This window comes from Megalops cyprinoides, chromosome 7 (assembly GCF_013368585.1).
Source record: "Megalops cyprinoides isolate fMegCyp1 chromosome 7, fMegCyp1.pri, whole genome shotgun sequence".
NCBI lineage: Eukaryota > Metazoa > Chordata > Actinopteri > Elopiformes > Megalopidae > Megalops > Megalops cyprinoides.
The window spans coordinates 40,218,209-40,237,749 of NC_050589.1; the positions used below are offsets into that span (position 1 = coordinate 40,218,209).

The 19,541-nt window shown below is 42.8% G+C and overlaps 1 protein-coding gene across 1 annotated transcript in view; it reads left to right on the forward strand.

Moving 5' to 3' along the window:
• The window catches only part of LOC118780466 (voltage-dependent L-type calcium channel subunit alpha-1D-like), a 138,229-nt gene that overhangs the window by 108,245 nt on the left and 10,443 nt on the right, over nucleotides 1–19,541 (forward strand). The window contains exons 34-35 of the mRNA XM_036532959.1: nucleotides 19,045–19,136; nucleotides 19,239–19,398. Coding sequence (XP_036388852.1) covers nucleotides 19,045–19,136; nucleotides 19,239–19,398 — 252 coding nt within the window. The remainder of the gene's footprint in view (nucleotides 1–19,044; nucleotides 19,137–19,238; nucleotides 19,399–19,541) is intronic.

Sequence of the window (19,541 nt, forward strand, 5' to 3'; positions counted from 1 at the left end):
GTCAGACCTCACTTGGAATACTGTGTGCAGTTCTGGGCACCGCATTATAAAAAGATATCGAAGTTCTTGAAAAGGTTCAAAGAAGGGCAACTAAATTAGTTCCTGGAATGAAATATAAAAGCTACGAGGAAAGACTCAAGTTACTTAACCTATTTAGACTAAGTGAGAGGAGGCTTAGAGGTGATTTACTTGAGGTTTTTAAATTTATAAAAGGACTCAATAAGGTTAACTGTAATAGATTTTTAGGGTGAATTCAGTCTGTAAAACAAGGGGACATAAATGGAAACTAGTTAAGAGTAAGTTCCGCACTGATATAAGGAAATATTATTTTACACAAAGAGTTATCAATACATGGGATAGGTTGCCAGGTCATGTAGTTGAGGCAGAGACCCTTGCTGTGTTCAAGTCTAGACTTGATGCAGTTTTGGATAATTAATAAATGGTAAGCTTAGTTGGGCCGGAAGGACCAGTACACAAGAACATGTTCTTATGTTCTTATGTACTGATCAGATCTTAGACTTAGACCATCGTTATTCTGTATGTCCTGACCTGTACAAAGAAAGCACTAGCACTTCAAACAGAATTTGACCTTTTATTGACAAATGAAACAACACGGCTGTTATTACAAGCCCGTCTTATGAACATGGTGAGAAAGCTGGGAGGCTTTTGGCTTTACAAATCAGACAATCAGCTGCTAGACCCTGAATGAGTTGACTAATCTGTACAAGGGCAGGACTTTGAAGAAGGCCCAGTCAATCCTGGCTGACCCTAGCCACCCCTCGTTCAAGGAGTTCAAGTTGCTTCTGTCTGGCCACAGAAGCAACTAGTCAGAGGGTGACATCACTTTAACAGATGACTTTTTTTAGTGGATTGAATATCCCAATGATATCTGCAGAAGATAAAGCACAACTTGAAGAACCCCTGTCTGTTGAGGAATTGAACCATTGTGTAAAGAGCATACAAAGTTATAAAGCTCCAGAAGGACCCAACAGTTTTAGTTGGGAGTTCTATAAAGCTTTTTCAGTGTTGATTTCCCCTCTACTGCTTGATGTTTTTAACAAATCATTTAATGCCAATACACTTCCCCCATCTTTTTACCGAGCTGGCATCTTACTTTTGCTTAAGAGGGATAAGGACCCACTTGACCCGGGCTCCTTTAGACCCCTCAGCCTTTTGGATGTAGACGCAAAATCATTAGCTAAAACATAAGCCACCTGTCTAGAAAATGTCCTTCCCACGATTATTTCGCAAGATCAAACTGGCTTCATTAAGAATAGATTAATTTTCAAACCTTTGTGGACTTTTCAATATTATTTACTCTCCTAGTCCAAACCCCCGATGCCCAGAGGTGCTCATTTCATTAGATGCTGAAAAAACGTTTGACTGGGTTGAGTGGGATTTTCTTTTTTCTGCCTTGGAGAGGTTTGGGTTTGATGGGAAATTCATTTCATGGGTCGGTTTCCTTTACGTCTTGCCCTCGGCTTCCATTCCGACTAATGCCTTTAGGTCAAAATATTTCCCTCTACAGCAGGGCACAAGACAAGGGTGTCCCCTCTCTCCTCTGCTATTTGCGCTTTTCATTGAGCCCTTAGCGATTTCCCTACACTCACTCTGTGACTATCAGGGGGTATTTAGAGGAGGGAAGGAACACAAGGTCTCTTTATATGCAGACGACCTACTTTTGTATGTCAGGAATCCTGTTGAATCATTGCATGTCAGGAATCCTGTTGAATCAATTCCAAATATTATGTCTGTGCTGAGGATGTTTGGAAGGATTTCTGGGTACAAGTTTAACTTATCTAAGAGTGAACTGTTCCCCATCAACAAAGTTGCCCAGAGTCTATCATACTCCCAATTTCCATTCAAGGTCCTTCAGATACCTGGGCGTGGTCGTGACTAGGTCTATCCATGACTTGTTTAGGTTGAATCTCAAACCTCTATTTGAATGTACCATGATTTTGGTCTGTGGTCCCGTCTCCCTTGATCCCTGGCAGGGAGAGTTAATGCTGTAAAAATGAATATTCTCTCTGAATTTTTATTTCTTTTTCAATGCATCCCCATTGTTATTAATAAGATTAGATTAGATTAGATTCAACTTTATTGTCATTACACATGTTTACAAGGCAGATGGATATATGCAATGTGATATGTACATTTTGAGGTCAGTAGTTATGGACAAATTTACAGATAGATATATACAGTGATATATACAGTGTATATAATATATGATATGATATTTACAGTTGTATAATATATTAAATGGCTCTGGATTACAGATTACAAATAACAGACTGATGGTATGTGCAGTAGCTCTGAATGGGTCAAAGAATAGTGCAGTATAAGCTATAGTAAGCCACTGTGTCAAGTTATAGTATTACTATAAGTGCAGATAACCTTCTAGTAGTGCAGGTAGTAAATGTATTACAATCAGTCCTGGCCAGGGGGATAAGGATGTGAGGGGCAATGAGATGTGCATAGTAGTGTAGGGAAGTCAGCGGGCAGCAGAATTCAGTAAGGAGATAGCTGTGGGGAAAAAGCTGTTCCTGAACCTGCTGATCTTGGACTGGTGGCTCCTGAAGCGCCTCCCAGAAGGCAGGAGGACAAACAGTTTATGAGCTGGGTGAGAGGAGTCCTTGATGATGCTTCGGGCTCGACATAGACAGCGTATCCACTGTACGTCCTCAATGGCCGAAAGCGGAGACCCTGTGATGCGTTGGGCAGTCTTCACCACCAGCTGCAGAGCCTTGCGGTCTGAAACAAAACAGTTCCCATACCAGAGTGTGATACTGCTGGTCAGGATGCTCTCAATGGCGCAGCGATAAAAGTTCACCAGAACTGCTGAAGAGAGATGGTTTTTCTTCAGTGTCCTCAGGAAGAAGAGGCACTGGTGAGCCTTCTTGACCAGGCTGGAGTTGTTGGTGGTCCAAGACAGGTCCTCTGAAATGTGGATCCCCAGGAACTTGAAGCTAGAGACACGTTCGACAGCCATCCCGTTAATGTGGATGGGGTCAAGCGTGCCTCCTTTCTTCCTCCTGAAGTCCACAATGAGCTCCTTTGTCTTTTTTGTGTTAAGGAGCAGGTTATTGTCAGCACACCATGCTGCCAGGTGCTTTACCTCCTCCCTGTAGGCAGTCTCATCGTTGTCACTGATAATGCCGATCACCGTGGTGTCTTCTGCAAACTTGATGATGGACTTGGAACCATGCACAGGCTTGCAGTCGTGGGTGAAGAGGGAGTAGAGGAACGGGCTCAGCACACAGCCCTGTGGTACGCCGGTGTTCAGTGTGATGGTGGAGGAGCAAGTGTTGTCTGACTTAACATGCTGAGGTCTATTGGTCAGGAAGTCCAAGATCCAGTTGCAGAGAGATGTATTCATGCCTAGAGCTTGAAGTTTGGTGGTTAACCTGGATGGGATGATGGTGTTGAATGCTGAGCTAAAGTCCACGAACAGCATACTTGCATATGAGTTGTTATTCTCCAGATGCGTGAGGACAGAGTGCAATGCTGTGGAGACAGCATCCTCCGTGCTCCGATTCTTGTGGTAGGCATATTGGTGGGGGTCCAGTGTGGATGGGAGACAGGTCTTTAGGTGTGCCAGGAACAGTCGCTCGAAGCACTTCATAACTATGGGCGTGAGCGCTACAGGGCGGTAGGCATTCAGGCACGTTGGGGTGGACTGTTTAGGCACTGGCACAATGGAGGTGGCCTTGAAGCATGTTGGCACAGCTGCCTGGTTGAGGGACAGGTTGAAAATGTCCGTAAAAACCCCAGCCAGCTGTCCAGCATATGTCCTGAGCACGCGTCCAGGGATGCCGTCAGGTCCAGCAGCCTTGCATGCGTTGATCCAGCTCAATGCTGCATAGACTTCTGTGGTGGTGAGTGTGAGGGGCTGGTGGTCTGCAGGGAGATCTTAGAAGCTGTGTCCTGGTTATCCCAGTCGAAGCGAGCATAGAAGTCATTTAGCTCGTTGAGGAAGGAGACATCAGTGGTTGTCGGGGTGGCGTTGCTGGGCTTGTAGTCACTGATGGCCTGGAAGCCCTGCCACATACGTTGGGGGTCAGAGTTGGTGAGGTGTTCTTTGACCCTTACCTTGTAGCAGTGCTTGGCCTTCTTGATGCCCCTCCTCAGGTTGGCCCTGGATAAACTGTAGGCTTGAGCATCGCCTGATCTGAAGACGGCATTGTGGGCCTTCAGCAGGAGCCGGACCTCCTTGTTCATCCACGGCTTCTGATTTGGGTATGTGGTGATCTGTTTCTGGGTAGTGACGCTGTCAATGGTGGTATTAATATAATCCAGCACAGAGGAGGTGTAGATGTCAATGTCCATGTGAGAGTCACAGGTAGCCTGGGAGGCAAACATACTCCAGTCCATGTGTTAGAACCTTTCCTGTAGTACAGAGTCTGTCCCTTCAGGCCACACTTTGATGGTCCTCACTAATGGCTTCACACGTTGGATGAGTGGTGAGTACTTGGGGGTGATAAACAAAGAAAGGTGGTCTGACTGTCCTAGGTGGGGGAGGGGGTAGCTTTGTATGCTCCAGCTATGTTTGTGTAAACATGGTCCAAAGTTTTGTTTCCTCTGGTGTGGCAGTAAACATGCTGGTAGAATTTAGGCAGCACTGCCTTCAATTTGGAGTGATTAAAATCACCTGCAACAATAAAAGCAGCCTCCGGATGCACAGTCTGTTGTTTGCTAATAGCTGCATGTAGTTCTTTCATAGCAAGCCCCGGGGGGATATAAGTAGCGATTATTATTGTGGAAGTAAACTCCCTTGGCAGATAAAAAGAAAAAGGTCTACACTTAACCATAAAAAATTCCAGGTTAGCCGAGCAGTGTCTCTTGGTGATGACAGAGTTTGTACACCAGGCGTTGTTTACATAAATGCACAGTCCTCCGCCTCTGGTTTTACCAGAGTCATCTGCCGTTCTATCTGCCCGGAGGATATAGGATCCAGCTAGCTCAATAGCGTTGTCGGGTATGCAGCTGTTTAGCCAAGTTTCTGTAAGAATCATGATGTTACAATCCATAAGTCTCTTACTGTTGTTGATGCGGAGTCGTAACCATCTTGTTCACCAGTGACCGCACATTAGTGAGGAAAATGCTGGGTAAAGGGAGCCGGTGTGGTGTTAGCTTTAGCTTAGCCCTTAGTCCTCCTCGCTTCCCTCGCCTTTGTTTACGGTCTCATCACCGTCTGCAAGCACTTTCGCCCGGCCGGGCAGATTGCGTAGCCTCCAGTGTTTTGGAGATCTCGGGGATGAGTCGAAGATTGGTGATACAGCTGTTGGTGTGGCGTAGGCCGATGTCCAAAAGTTCCTGTCAGGTGTACGCTGTTAAAGTAAGGCTGTCCTGTACGAACCGACCTGAAACGAGCAGGAAAACTACTGCTAATTTGCAGATTCTAGGGAGACGCTGAGCCTTGCATTGTGCACGTGCCACCATCATGTGTATATAATATATATTGTATAATATATAATATATAATATATAATATATAAAAAAGTCATTTTTAGACAACTAGACAGAGAAATCACCCATTTTATTTGGAACAAGAAACCCCCTAGAATTAGAAAGGACCTTTTACAAAGGCCAAAACAGATCAGAGGTATGAGACTGCCTAATTTTTAGTATTATTACTGGACCTGTAATGTGCAAGCTCTCTCCTTCTGGGGTCAGGCCGTTGAATCTATGAGAAGCTTAATAACGCTAATGAAAACATAACAACTATGTAACATAACATGCGCGCTACAGAGCATAAAAAATATGTTATGTGCGAAAGGGTTAAGGTCTTTGGTCATGAAGGTGTTGCCATCTCTATTGTTCACTCCAGTAAAGCAACGTAGCTTAGGCTACATGTCTAAGCATTCCGAGTCAGCACGAAAAACATGCGATGACGTCACCAACTAATCGACAATTAAATTTGTTGGCAACTAATTTGGTCATCGATTTTAGTCACCTATGTCAATTATTCGTTGCACCCCTAGCTAACACTATTCCTGTTGTAAAACAGTCCCTTAGAATCTGGACTAAAATAAGACAGCATTTTGGATGGCATGTGAATTCTCTCCTTGCCCCTCTGTGTGGAAACCACCATTTCCATACCTCTCTATTAGATAGCTCCTTTCAATTATGGACGCGTAATGGCATTATAAAAATGAAGGATCTTTATATTAATGGCACATGTCCCTCTTTTGAATTGTTGCGCAGTAAATTCAATCTGCCTCAAACCCATTTGTTTCGATTTCTACAAATTCACAACTATTTTAGATACAACTACCTTTCCTAGTGCACCTAATAGCACCCAGATGGAATCTTTGTTTGCTGTTGATCCTTTGTCTAGAGGGGTAATATCATATATCTATAACCATATGTTTAATCAATTAGCTATATCCCTAGATTTTCTGAAATCTGCTTGGGAGGAGGACTTGGGCATTGGCTTAATGGAGGAGCAATGGTTAGAGGCGCAGGAGGGTGTGCACCCTATATGTATCAGGCGTGGTCTTATACAGTTTAGGGTGTTGCGTCGTGTTCATCTTTCAAAGGTCAAGCTTTCTAAAATGTATCCTAATATAGATCCTCTGTGTGACCGTTGTGGGGTATTTCCTGCCTCATTGGGGCACATGCCCTGGTTATGCCCAAAATTATCCAATTTTTGGAGCTCTATATTTAAAACTCTGTCTGATATCCTGGGACACATAGTAGAACCTGACCCAGTGTTGGCTGTATTTGGGGTACCGGGAGAGGACAGTCCTCTTAGAGGACAGTCCTCTTAGGGACACACTTCCACTGTGGCAAGGTTCATAACCCTTTTAGCACATTCCAGCTCATTCTACTGAGCTGGAAACAGGCACAGCCTCCCACTTACACTATGTTCATCAAAGATGTTATGCAGCACCTTAAATGGGAAAAACTCTGATTCAACTTACCTGGTTCCTTTGAAACATTCCATAAGACTTGGCAACCCTTCATTGACTATGTAGAGGCTAGGCAATAAAGATCCTCTTAACTCTTTGCTACTATAAATGGGCTATACCTAATGTAAGATATCAATAATCACCATCTAAAGCAGCTTTGTACCTTAGTTGCTATTTATACTGCATTCTGTGCTGCACTGTTGTTTTTATGTGTGTCTGTGTATGCAAATTCTGTATTGTTTTTGTAATATTTTATATAATTTATATATTGTGCTTATTGTTTGTTTGTTAACTAAAATACCAATAAACAGATGTTAAAAAAAGACTATAAGGAGGCTATAAGGCTATTTAGACAATAGTCCGTACTAAGGCTAATAGCACACTTCAAGATAAACCCCACACCAATAAATACACTGTGATAAAAGGATAACATTCAAGTACTACACCCTAATCACAGCAAACAGTTCCCTTGATACCACCTATTGCACAATGCCCATGGCCTATTATTGCACAGTATGAATTATGTAAGAAAAGGAAGACAAACTTCACAAAACAAGAGGTGGCAGGAAAATAAATTAGATCGCCCCTCCTGACAGCACCCAACAGTACACACCATATACACAGTATACAATATCACAGAGGAATACAAATAAAATAAAGTGAAATACAAGAAAAACAATAATTAAACTACTCTGGGAAAAACAGTGGCTGGGTCACGGGCTCCTTAACTAGAGGTGGGAATTTGTGTAATGTCACCACCCTGTTGACTTTAGGCCACTCCAGCAATGTAACTTTAAAAAAGGCTGTTGTTTAGAATTCTGCACGTTGAGGCACAAGAGGAGTCGTACACAAACTTGGAAACAGTTTGAAACTTCCAAATATCACATTGGACACTTTGCACATGAGCAACACACGAACAATCGCGGCTTCACTCTCCAAAGTTGTTTTGACTGTTTTTGAATGCAATGACTATGGCATGCAAAATACTCAACAAAAAGGAGCATGACACTGGAAGTGGTATCCGCTGGGTCCTAGTGCCCTACCAGGTACTGCCTGCTACATTGGGGGTTTTTTTGGCAGCCAACAAACTTTAAAGTCTGGGCCTATATTTATCACAGATGTAAATGGATATTGTTGATAGCACCAATATCACTGTTTAACTACCACAATAGGAGCCATGACAGGAGAGTTCCAAACAATACTTCCCAAATATTTCCCAGGTTATCCAGAGTTGTTAAATTACAGCCAAATTACAGTTTCCCTTGCCTGATATTGACATAAATGTTCATGTACACACACACAGAAACATCAAACATAAATAGATAAACAAGATTCAAGAACTTTATTTGTTATATGCACAGTTATAAACAGTATACAACTTGCAGTGAAATGTGCAATTGGTCTAACTCCCTTGACTGTGCAAAGTAGCAGAGATAAAATAAATTAGATAAAAAGTAGATCAAAGGAGAAAAATGTGTACAGACAGAATAAAAACTAGGAAGTAAAAATATGTACAGTAAGAATAATAAAAATAAAAACTAGAAAGTATCCCATCGTTAAAGTCCAGAGTGTGAGTTTAAGATTAGTGTGGCGGGCATGTCTGTGTTGAGGAGTCTGATGGCCTGGGGGAAGAAGTTCCTTCTGAGCCTCTCAGTTTTGGCCATCAGATTTCGGAAGTGCTTGCCGGATTTTAGCAAGCTAAGCAGGCAGTTACTGGGATGGGTGGAGTCCATAATAATTTTGACGGCTCTGGTACTGCATCGCCTGGTGTAGATGTTCTGCAGGGAGGGGAGGGCAGTCCCGGAAATGCGCTCAGCTAAGCGCACCACTCTCTGCAGGGCTTTGCGGTCCTGTGCAGAACAGTTTGCATACCACACTCAGATGCCCTGCGTCAGTAAGCTTTCTATAGCTCTGGCATAGAAAGTTTTTAGAATCGCTGGGGGGACCCTGAATTTCCTTTGTCTGCCTTTTTTTTTTTTTACCTGAGCCTGGATGTGAATAGTCCAGGTCAGGTCCTCAGTGGTATGAGCCCCGAGGTACTTGAAGCTACTCACTCTCTCCACTTGGGTCCCGCCAATCGACAGTGGGGTGTAAGATTGCTGCTGTCCCCTTCTGAAGTCCACAACCAGTTCTTTGGTTTTGCTGAACTTCAGATAGAGACAGTTCACCTGACACCAGGTTACCAGCTTCTTCACCTCCTCCAGATAGGCGGCCTCATCGTTGTTGGAGAGGAGGCCCAGAACCACTGTATCGTTAGTAAACTTGACAATAGACTGATAGATAATAGACGATAGAAACACTGAACCTAACTAAAGAATCATGTATAAGCAAAGAGAAAGAGAGAGAGAGGAAAAAATGGGAAAGAGGTATGCATGTGTGTGTGTGAGTCTGTGAGAGTGAGAACACACTCAAATGAGCACTTAGGGTTAAGCGGCTATCATCCTTGCAGAGAGGTATAAATTTGCTTTTGCCATTTGCTGGCCTTAGTGTGGGAAGTTTCAAAAGAGCAGATTATCCACCACAGGAGAAGCACACTTGGCCTCTTCCCTTTGCTGCTTTAAGATGGGGTATAGAACCCTGCACCACTCACTTATTTCCCAGGGAAACTGGTCATTTAAACCAAGCTTGGTGTCTTAGTTCCCTCTCCTTGCTTTTAATCAGTTCTTTATGTTGGTAATGTTGGAAATTCTCTATGATAGGCCAGGTAAATTCCATGCTTCTGTGTGCAAAACAGTGAACCCTGATGAACATCAGTTTGTTTTTTAGTTTGAGTGTAGACTTCATAAAGTCTTTTAACATGGTTTCTGGGTTATGGGATGCACTTTAGGGAATGCCAGAGACAATGAGTCACACTTCTGATTTGAATGTCCAGTATGGTTTCCCACTGTAGTGGTTTGCATTTTCACTGAGGTTTGGAGAGTTTCTTGTTCTTTTCAAAGCATATCATACTGACTGTGGGTAAATTCAAGACTAGATCAAGTCTTTTATCCATCGGTGTAGCTTACCAAGGACATCGGGATTTTATATATTGATACCACCATACTACCATCAACATGGTAACTGTGAGATTATCCATATCAGTGGAATAGTCTTTCTCTTTCCTCTTTGCTGGGTCGTTGCTACTGTCATCAGGTTGGTCAGTGTTTCCCAGTCCTACTCCTGTGGCTCCCTGTGTATGCTGGTTTTCAGTCAAACTGCTTTTCATGGACAACTCTTTTCCCAAGCAAGGGGCAGTTTTCAACTAACAGCTCAATAAAACCTAATTAATTGAGAGTTCAACTGGAATGAAAACCAGCATACACAAGAGGCCCCCAGAACAAGAACTGGGAAACACTAAGGTAGGTGTTTATCCATGTCCATTATGGACTGGCAGTCATAAAAGTCAATGAAGCTCTCAGTGTCCTTCACTCTGGACGTGTCATGTTGTATGTGATTATACAAACTGAGTTAATGTTGTTCTCAGATTCTGCAGTCCTTAAAGAAGTTTGTTTTCCCAGCAAGGGAACTTCTAGCAGCTGGATGCCAACCTTGTTGAGTCTTACCTTTTGTAGTTTCCTGCTAGTCTCACCATTCACTTCATAGTCTTGCCAAAAAGAAATAAAGAAATAAATAAATGAATAAAACCTCATCACATTACTGGCATTTAGCAGATGCTCTTACCCGGGGCACTTTACATAGGTTACAATTTTTGCATGTTATCCATTTAAGCAGCTGTATATTTACTGAGACAATTCTGGGTTAAGTACCTGGCCCAAGGCTACAGCAGCAGTGCCCCAGTGGGGAATCAAACCAACAACCATTCATTCAGTCTCATCAAAGAGGACAGCCAGAATTCACTATAAACTGTATTCACAAAGTATGCTAAGGAAATTAGTCTGCTAAATGATTCATTACTTTAACATTACATCACCACCTGGCAAATAAAAATGAGATAAACTTAACTTTTTTAAAGTGTTGTCTTCAGCTATGTCTGTTCTATTGTGAATAATTAAAGATTATTAAAGATAAACATAAAAATGTGAACATCAGGCTACCAGTGTTAGCTAGTCTACAGCACTTGGTGCTGGGTCAAATGAAACCCCTAATTTGTTCATAGCACTTAGCTAGGGCCACAGCTAACTTAGCTAGCTAGATAGCCTCATTTTATAGGAATTGATTTGTGCACTAACATGGCAGGAATCATTTTTTTAAGTATGAATCCAGGTCCTGGCCATACTCACTGGCGTAATTATAGGGAGTGCAGAGAGTGCAATCGCACTCGGGGCGGGGGGATGAGGGGCCCGTGCCAAGAGGGCCCACAATCATGACACATGTTACAATCACGTTTTCTGACAATTTGTATTTCTTTCACGGTGAGATCAATACTGAATTACGCTTTACATTGTGATTGATTATATCGTATAACAATGTCCCTCCAGTATTCCTACAAATAGTGAACACTTCAGTCATGGTTTTGCCTAATGGTTTTCATCATCAGCTGGCCAAAATCTTGGTTGGTTGCAGGCCCTATCAGTCGGAAATAGAGTCAGAAGCCGGCAGTTCAGATGGAGTCAGTGCAGGTGGCCAGACCGAAGAAGACAGTGGTCAGGACCAGAATGAGGTGACGGAGACAGCCAGTGATACAGAACAGGAGCAGGACAGGGCAGGAGCAGGAAGACAGTCTTACCCCACAGACAGGGGGCATTTTGATGAAAATGTCTTGGACACTTCTGTAAAAAGATATATTCTCACTACTGGCTACATTCTCGCTACATAGCTGCTGGCACGCTATGATCCAATGCTGCAAGATTTGATTAGACGACCTGAGGGCTCGGTTAAATACCTCAGCCCTGCCATCCAGAACGAGCTAATTTACATTTTGTTGCAGCGAGTTCAACAGGACATCACAGCTGATATAAATGAAGCGCCGTTTTTTCTGTCATAATGGACACTACACAAGATCTGGCCAAGCATGACCAACTTAGCCAAGTGTACAGATATGTGACAATAGTAAGAGATGCAATGGACAAAGCCATCGATATAAAGGTAATTGAGTCTTTTTTTGGGTTTTTTGGAGATGGCAGATACATCTGCAAGCGAATTGGCAAATAAAGTTCTTGACAGCATTACCAGAAATTGCCTTAACATGGTGAAATGTTGTGGACAGGGCTATGACGGAGCGGCCAACATGAGTGGGATTTATTCGGGAGTGCAGGCCAGGATTAGGGAGAAGGAGCCTGTTCACAACTTGAACTTGGTGCTAAACGATGCTGTAAAAAACATTCCAGAGATGGAACGCTTTTATAACACCATAGAGCACGTCTATACATTCTTTGGGCACAGCATTAAAAGGTGGGCCATGCTCACTGACATGATTAGGACAGACCGCTCCGCTCACCCAGACGTGACTCTGAAGCGATTATGCCGTACTTGCTGGTCTTCCAGATATGAATCCCTCAGTGCCAAACATAACAGGTATCTGGATGTAATGAAAGCACTGACAAAAATAGTGCTGACGAGTGACAAAAAGGATGAACACGATGGAGCTGATGGGTTGAGGAAGAATACTATACAGATCTTGTCTGACTACCGGGGTGCTTTTGATCAGGCCAAGACTACAGTGTAGATGCTCGCAAACAAATGGGGGCCTCACACCAGTTTTGAAAATGTGAGAGTAAAGAGGGTGAAGTGTCACTTTGACGAGCTATCGGAAGATGTCTGTTTATCCAATGCAGAAACGTATTTCAGAGTGAACATTTTCAATGCCAATCTTGATATCATAATCTGCCAGCTCTCCCAAAGATTTACAAGTATGCGGACAACCTCTCATCTGTTTGAGACCTTACAACTCCTAGGGGATGATGGGCTCTTTAAAAAGGCTAAATGTCTGTCTGACCACTATAGCAGGGACATTGCACCAACATTTCCGGCACAACTCCTGTCATTCAGGTCTTGCTTTAAAACAGAGATTTCTAAGCAGTCATTAGTTCTAGAACTGGCCAAAATGCTGATTGTGGTTAATTAATGCGTGACATCCACATTCGGTGAGGTGTGTACTGCTCTTCTGTTGTTCCTCACACTACTTGTGACCGTGGCAACAGCTGAGCAATCTTTTTCAAAACTCAAACTCATCAAGACCTACCTAAGGAGCAGCATGGTGTCAGGGCTTTTGTTTTCTTTGTGTTCCAGCCCCGCCCCGCTCCCCGCCTGGTCCCCGCCCACCTGATTTCCTCATTGCCTTCACCTGCCTGCCTGCTCACCTGCATCCCATCTCCTCATCACCCCAGCCCTATATCGTCCCTGTGTGTCCCTGTCTTGTTGCTAGTTTGTTTCAGTGTTTTCTACCTGTCTTGTCCCTGCCGTAGTTTTCCTCCTTTGCTGCATTGCCGATCCTGCCTGATTCCTGACTACGATTTCTGCCTGCCGCTTGGACTCGATCGCTTACGACTCACCTGCCTGGTTCCTGACCCTGTCTGCCCCAACTCCCGATCCTGGATTTGCCCCCGGACTGCTTCTCTGTGTTTCGAACCCTGCCTGTCTCTGGTCTTACGAATTGCCTACCGATTTCAATAAACGCCTGGAACCGGAAAATCCTGTGGTCCGCGTGTGTGTCCCAGTCACCTGCGTAACACATGGGGCAGGAGAGGCTGTCCATCGAAAATGTCAGAGCCAGGGATTTGGACATTGCAGAAATTGTTGAAGATTTTGCTCAACACAAGGCTCGTAGAAAGCCACTCAAATAGTGAATCAGGCATGTTATAGGATGGGTTATATTGCATTTAAAATACTCCTTTTATTTCATTGCAGTAAAATTGAATGAGTTTGCACATGCTGTTGTAATTAACCCAATTACTTTTAAACTGCTATTGTTGGATTAGTTTTCAGGGCCTTCTTTTTAATATTATTATTGGAAATAATAGGCTATCATTTTTGTTCTATCATAATTTGCTGTAATTTGCACTTGTATCAAAAACTATGTTAGGCTTATTTAAGGATGTTATAACCCTCAAGGTGTGTTGCACGTGTATTAGTCAGTATCCCTGTGCTTCCTAAAAACAGTGTAGACAATAGTTCCATTATATTACGTGTGTGTTAACTATGGCTGCGGGGAGCACGCATCAGAAGAGTAATATGGCAACGAAAACAACAGATTTGGGACGTGCATAAAGTAACAGATGAGAGATATTGACACGGTAAATGATGATGGTATAGGGCCCGTTGGCATAGTGTCGAACCCGGGCCCGGTGTGAAGTTGTTACACCACTGGCCATACTGTTCCAGTGTTTTCTGTTCTCATGTCCACTTGCTCTGAAGAGAGCTCTGCTTTGTACCTGCTCACTGACATGATCTCCCTGGTCTGTAATCCAGTGACAGAGTGCATTTATGTTAACAGTTGTAGGACTCCCTGTTGCCTCTCTTACCTATATTTGTCCTGACGCAGACGCACTCCCTGACGCAGTTGCACTCACTCTGGACTCCTTTGCTGCTGTCCCTTTCTACATTAAATAGATTTTTTACTTTAACATGTAAATATATACTGTCTAATTATAATCTACAATAAAATCTAATCATATGCACAAAGGTATACTCCCTTTAGAAATGAAAACATGATTAGATGTATTATAATAGAAACAACTATTTAACTTAATGAATTGGGCAACCTAACACTGATATTTCTCACCTCTTTTTCGCACTTACTTTATTGCTACAATCCGTAGATAAGTAACTGTGGCTGTGAAGCATTCCATGGTATACACTGCTAAGCTCCGCTATTGCTATCCTGCCTTCCTCTGGGGAACCTTTTTTGTCATAAAAGTTAAAATGACTAGATTTAAATTTAGAATTTTTGGCTGGACACAAAACACAGGTGGCGGAGAACGGGTCTCCTTGGGTGGGCCTTACCCATTCAGAAAAGTTTTCTCTTTTCGACCAGTCTGAGTTGTACGTTGGAAATCGTTTTTTCTTTTATGCTGGTGGCTCGTTGGTGGTGCTGTTTTGTTATCCTCCTCGTCCGTCTCTCCCCTCATTTCACAAAACCAACAAAATAAATAGAAAGTTTTAAAAAAAAAACGTTACCTCCAGCTAGCAACTGAACTCACGGTGGGGTCATGGATGTGGATGCGCGCGGCAGACCAACAGCCCGGGCAGTTGCTAGGCAATAAGGTAAGCTTTCGCATTTCCGCTACCAATCAAATAAAAGTATAGATATGACCAATTGTCGTTGTGTTTTACCCGTTTTCACCCTTTTACGGGCACAGGATTGGATATATAAACATAACCAGGAAGAAAACAGAATAGCAGTAGAAGGAAACCAAATGAGGTTTTATTTGAAAGATTTATTTTATTTGAAGATTATTTATTTTCCGGGACAGTTGCTCAAAAAAAAGGACAATCCCAGCAAAACCGGGACAGGTGGCACCCCTAGTGTAAACTACATACACTATATGGACAAAAGTATTTGGCCACACCTGTTAATTATTGAATTCAGGTGTTTCAATCAGACCTGTTGCCACAGGTGTATAAAATCAAGCACCTAGCCATGCAGTCTCCATTTGCAAACATTCATGATACAAAATGGGTCATTCTGAAGAGCTCAGTGACTTCAAGCATGGTACTTTGATAGGATGCCACCTTTGCAATAAGACGATTTGTGAAATTTCATCCCTGCTGGATATTCCACGGTCAACTGTAAGTGATATTATTAGAAAGTGGAAGCGTTTAGGAACAACAGCAACTCCGCCACGAAGCGGAAGACCACGTAAAATCACAGAACGGGGTCAACGACTGCTAAGGCGCATGGTGCGTAAAAGTCGCCAACGCTCTGCTGATTCCATAGCTGAAGAGTTCCGAACTTCCACTGCATTAATGTAAGCACAAAAACTGTGTGGTGGGAGCTTCATGGAATGGGTTTCCATGGCCGAGCAGCTGCATGCAAGCCTCACATCACCAAGTCCAATGCCAAGCGTCAGATGGAGTGGTATTGGAGTGGAACGTATTCTGTGGAGTAACAAATCATGCTTCTCTGTTTGGCAGTCAGATGGGCGAGTCTGGGTTTGGCGGATGCTGGGAGAACATTACCTGCCTGAGGACAGTCCTTCTTGTCCAACATCAGTGCCTGACCTCATAAATGCTCTACAGAATGAATGGGCACAAATTCCCACAGAAACACTCCAAAATCTTGTGGAAAGCCTTCCAAGAAGAGTGGAAGCTGTTATAGCTGCAAAAGGGGGACCAACTCCATATTAAAGTATATAAGAACATATGATGACGAGAACAGGCCATTCGGCCCAACTAAGCTCGCCATTTCTTAATTAAAGAGTATCCAAAACTGCATCAAGTCTAGACTTGAACACAGCAAGGGTCTCTGCCTCAACTACATGACCTGGCAACCTATTCCATGTATTGATAACTCTTTGTGTAAAATAATATTTCCTTATATCAGTGCGGAACGTACTCTTAACTAGTTTGCATTTATGTCCTCTTGTTTTACAGACTGAACTCACCCTAAAGAATCTATTATAGTTAACCTTATTGATTCCTTTTATAAATTTAAATACCTCAATTAAATCACCTCTAAGCGTCCTCTCGCTTAGTCTAAATAGGTTAAGTGACTTGAGTCTTTCCTCATAGCATTTATATTTCATGCCAGGAACTAATTTAGTTGCCCTTCTTTGAACCTTTTCTAGAGCTTCGGTATCTTTTTTATAGTGCGGTGCCCAGAACTGCACACAGTATTCCAGGTGCGGTCTGACTAAGGCAGTGTATAATTTCAATATAACCTCTTTAGATTTATACTCAATACTTTTGGCTATATATCCCAGCATCCTGTTGGCCTTTTTTACTGCTACAGCACACTGCCTAGATCCTGTTAAGCTTGGGTCAACCATTACTCCCAAGTCCTTTTCAAATTGAGCACATTCTAGTTTTTTTCCACCCATGAAGTAGTCTTGTCTAAGGTTCTTATTTCCTACATGCAAGACTTTACATTTATGTAAATTGAAAGTCATCTGCCAAGTATCTGCCCACTTTTGGATGCTGTTTAGGTCTTCCTGTATTACCTTAAATATGTATTTGAATGCAATGTCATTACAGTCCCTGTTGGTGTAATGGTCAGGCGTCTGATTACTTTTGTCCATATAGTGTATATATAGCCTATTGAAACAATCTGAGATGATAATATAGCCCCACGGTGTATTTAAGTAGGCTAATCAATTAATCACATCTCGGCGGACGCGCGCACATTCAACTTTAGTCTACACACAAGCCAACGTTAGATTAACACCAAAATATACATTTATAAACCCCCCAAACCCCCAAAGTACGAGAGTCTTAATGTCCAGCGAGCAATAGAAATAGTTCAAATACGAATCAAGTTAATCAAGATTGCAATCAAAGTCAAAGTTTGTGACGAAGACAGAGCGAGAAGTCACAGTTCAAAAAGGAGCAACCTGCAATCTCACCATTTCGACAAACGAGAAAAAAGCAATCCTTTTGCAACCACTCACATCTTCTGACTGAGAATAATCCACAAGGAAAGTTTATTCCAGCTGCTAAGAATCGTGAACCCGAACACTGTGTTCACCTGCATGTTCACAGTAATTTCCCCTCATCCCTAGCACTTGGCCTGTGAGGATGTCTTATCCATCTTCATTACACAATATCATAATAATCAGCTCATAGCACACACAATGTATAGCATAATTCAATAGTAATGGAAAGAGAATAACACATTATTATTAAAAGAAAATAACATGCAGATAGACTTTTAGTGGGTAGCCATTACAGTGAGACATGGGGTTTTGAAGGGTTTTGTCACGTCGTTGTATGTAGGCTACATTTTGGGAGGTTAGGCTATTGCATTATGTGTGTGTGTGTGAGCGAGAGAGAATGGGTGCGCGTCTGACAGTAGCGCAAGCTCACGGTGTCCTGTAGCCTATACAGCCACCGGGCTCATGGTGTCCCAGACAACATTTTAATGCTTCAGAAAAGATTAATCTCTGTCAGGTCAGCAAAGATTTGTGTATGTAGATAAAGCTTAGTATCGTGCCTTTCTGATGAAGTTACACCTAGATCTGTGAGGGCTCTACTGGTTAGCACAGTATAGTCAAAATTCATACCGTAGTGCAAATTCATACTAGTGTACTTTCTATATCGTTTATACCGCCCACCCCTAACCCAAATAATCACATGTTACAACAGTGCTATGCAGAAAAGCATTTCTGAAAATACGACACATCAAAAATTGAGGTGGATGGGCTACAGCAACAGAGGACCCTTCCGGGTACCACTCCTGTCAGCTAAGAACAGGAAACTGAGGCTACAGTGGACACAGGCTCACCAAAACTGGATGGTAGACGATTGGAAAAACATCGCCTGGTCTCACGAATCTCAATTTCTGCTGCAACATGGTAGGGTCAGAATTTGGCATAAACAACATGAATCCATGGATTCATCCTGCCTTGTGTCAACGGTTCAGGCTGGAGGTGGTGGTGTAATGGTGTGGGGAACATTTTCTTGGCACACATTAGGCACCTTAATACTAATTGAGCATCATTTAAATGCCAGAGCTTACCTGAGTATTGTTGCTGACCATGTGCATCCTTTTATGACCACGGTCTACCCATCTTCTAATGGCTACTTCCACCAGGATAATGTGCCATGCCACAAAGCACACGTCATTTTAAACTGGTTCCAGGAACATGACCATGAGTTCAGTGTACTCCCATGGCCTCCACAGTCACCAGATCTCAATCCACCTTTGGGATGTGGTGGAATGGGACATTCGCAGCATGAATGTGCAGCCGACAAATCTGCAGCAACTGCGTGATGCTATCATGTCAGCATGGAGCAGAATCTCTAAGGAATGTTTCCAGCACCTTGTTGATTCCATGCCATGAAGAATTCAGGCCATTGTGGGGGCAAAGGGGCTCCTACCCACTATTAGAGGGGTGTACCTAATTAAGTGGTCACTGAGTGTATATCACAGTATAACATTTTATGTATAATATTGCTATTTCATAATTTAATGTTGTGGTATATAATTCATAACAGTATACTAATTCACCCCTAATGCATATGCACCTGTGGTGCCTGAAGTATAGAAAATTGCTGCTTGAAGCTGTATTAATTATTATTTCTCTTACACCCTGCTGTAGACTTTTGGGAAAATAGCCATGCGGGACCACACCCAAATCAACAGAAACAACAACTTTCAGACCTTCCCACAGGCGGTACTGCTGTTGTTCAGGTAATATTCTCTCCACAAATTACAGCTCCCACAATCTTCCAGTGGACAACAAAAAAAGCAAAAAAACAAAAAGCGCTTGCTAAGTAACAAGATTGTGTGCAGATGTGCTACAGGGGAGGCATGGCAGGAGATCATGCTGGCCAGCCTGCCAGGGAAACTGTGTGACCCGGAGTCTGACTATGAGCCAGGAGAGGAGTACTCATGTGGGAGCAACTTTGCCATCGTTTACTTCATCAGTTTCTTCATGCTCTGTGCTTTTCTGGTATTCTCTGCACACACTACTAACACACACTGAACAAAAGTTGTACACCTACTCTACACACATTACACACAGTACCTCCTCAGCTTCTCAGTACACTACTTTTTCATGGTACCTTCTACACACACTAAGCACAGTGTACACAT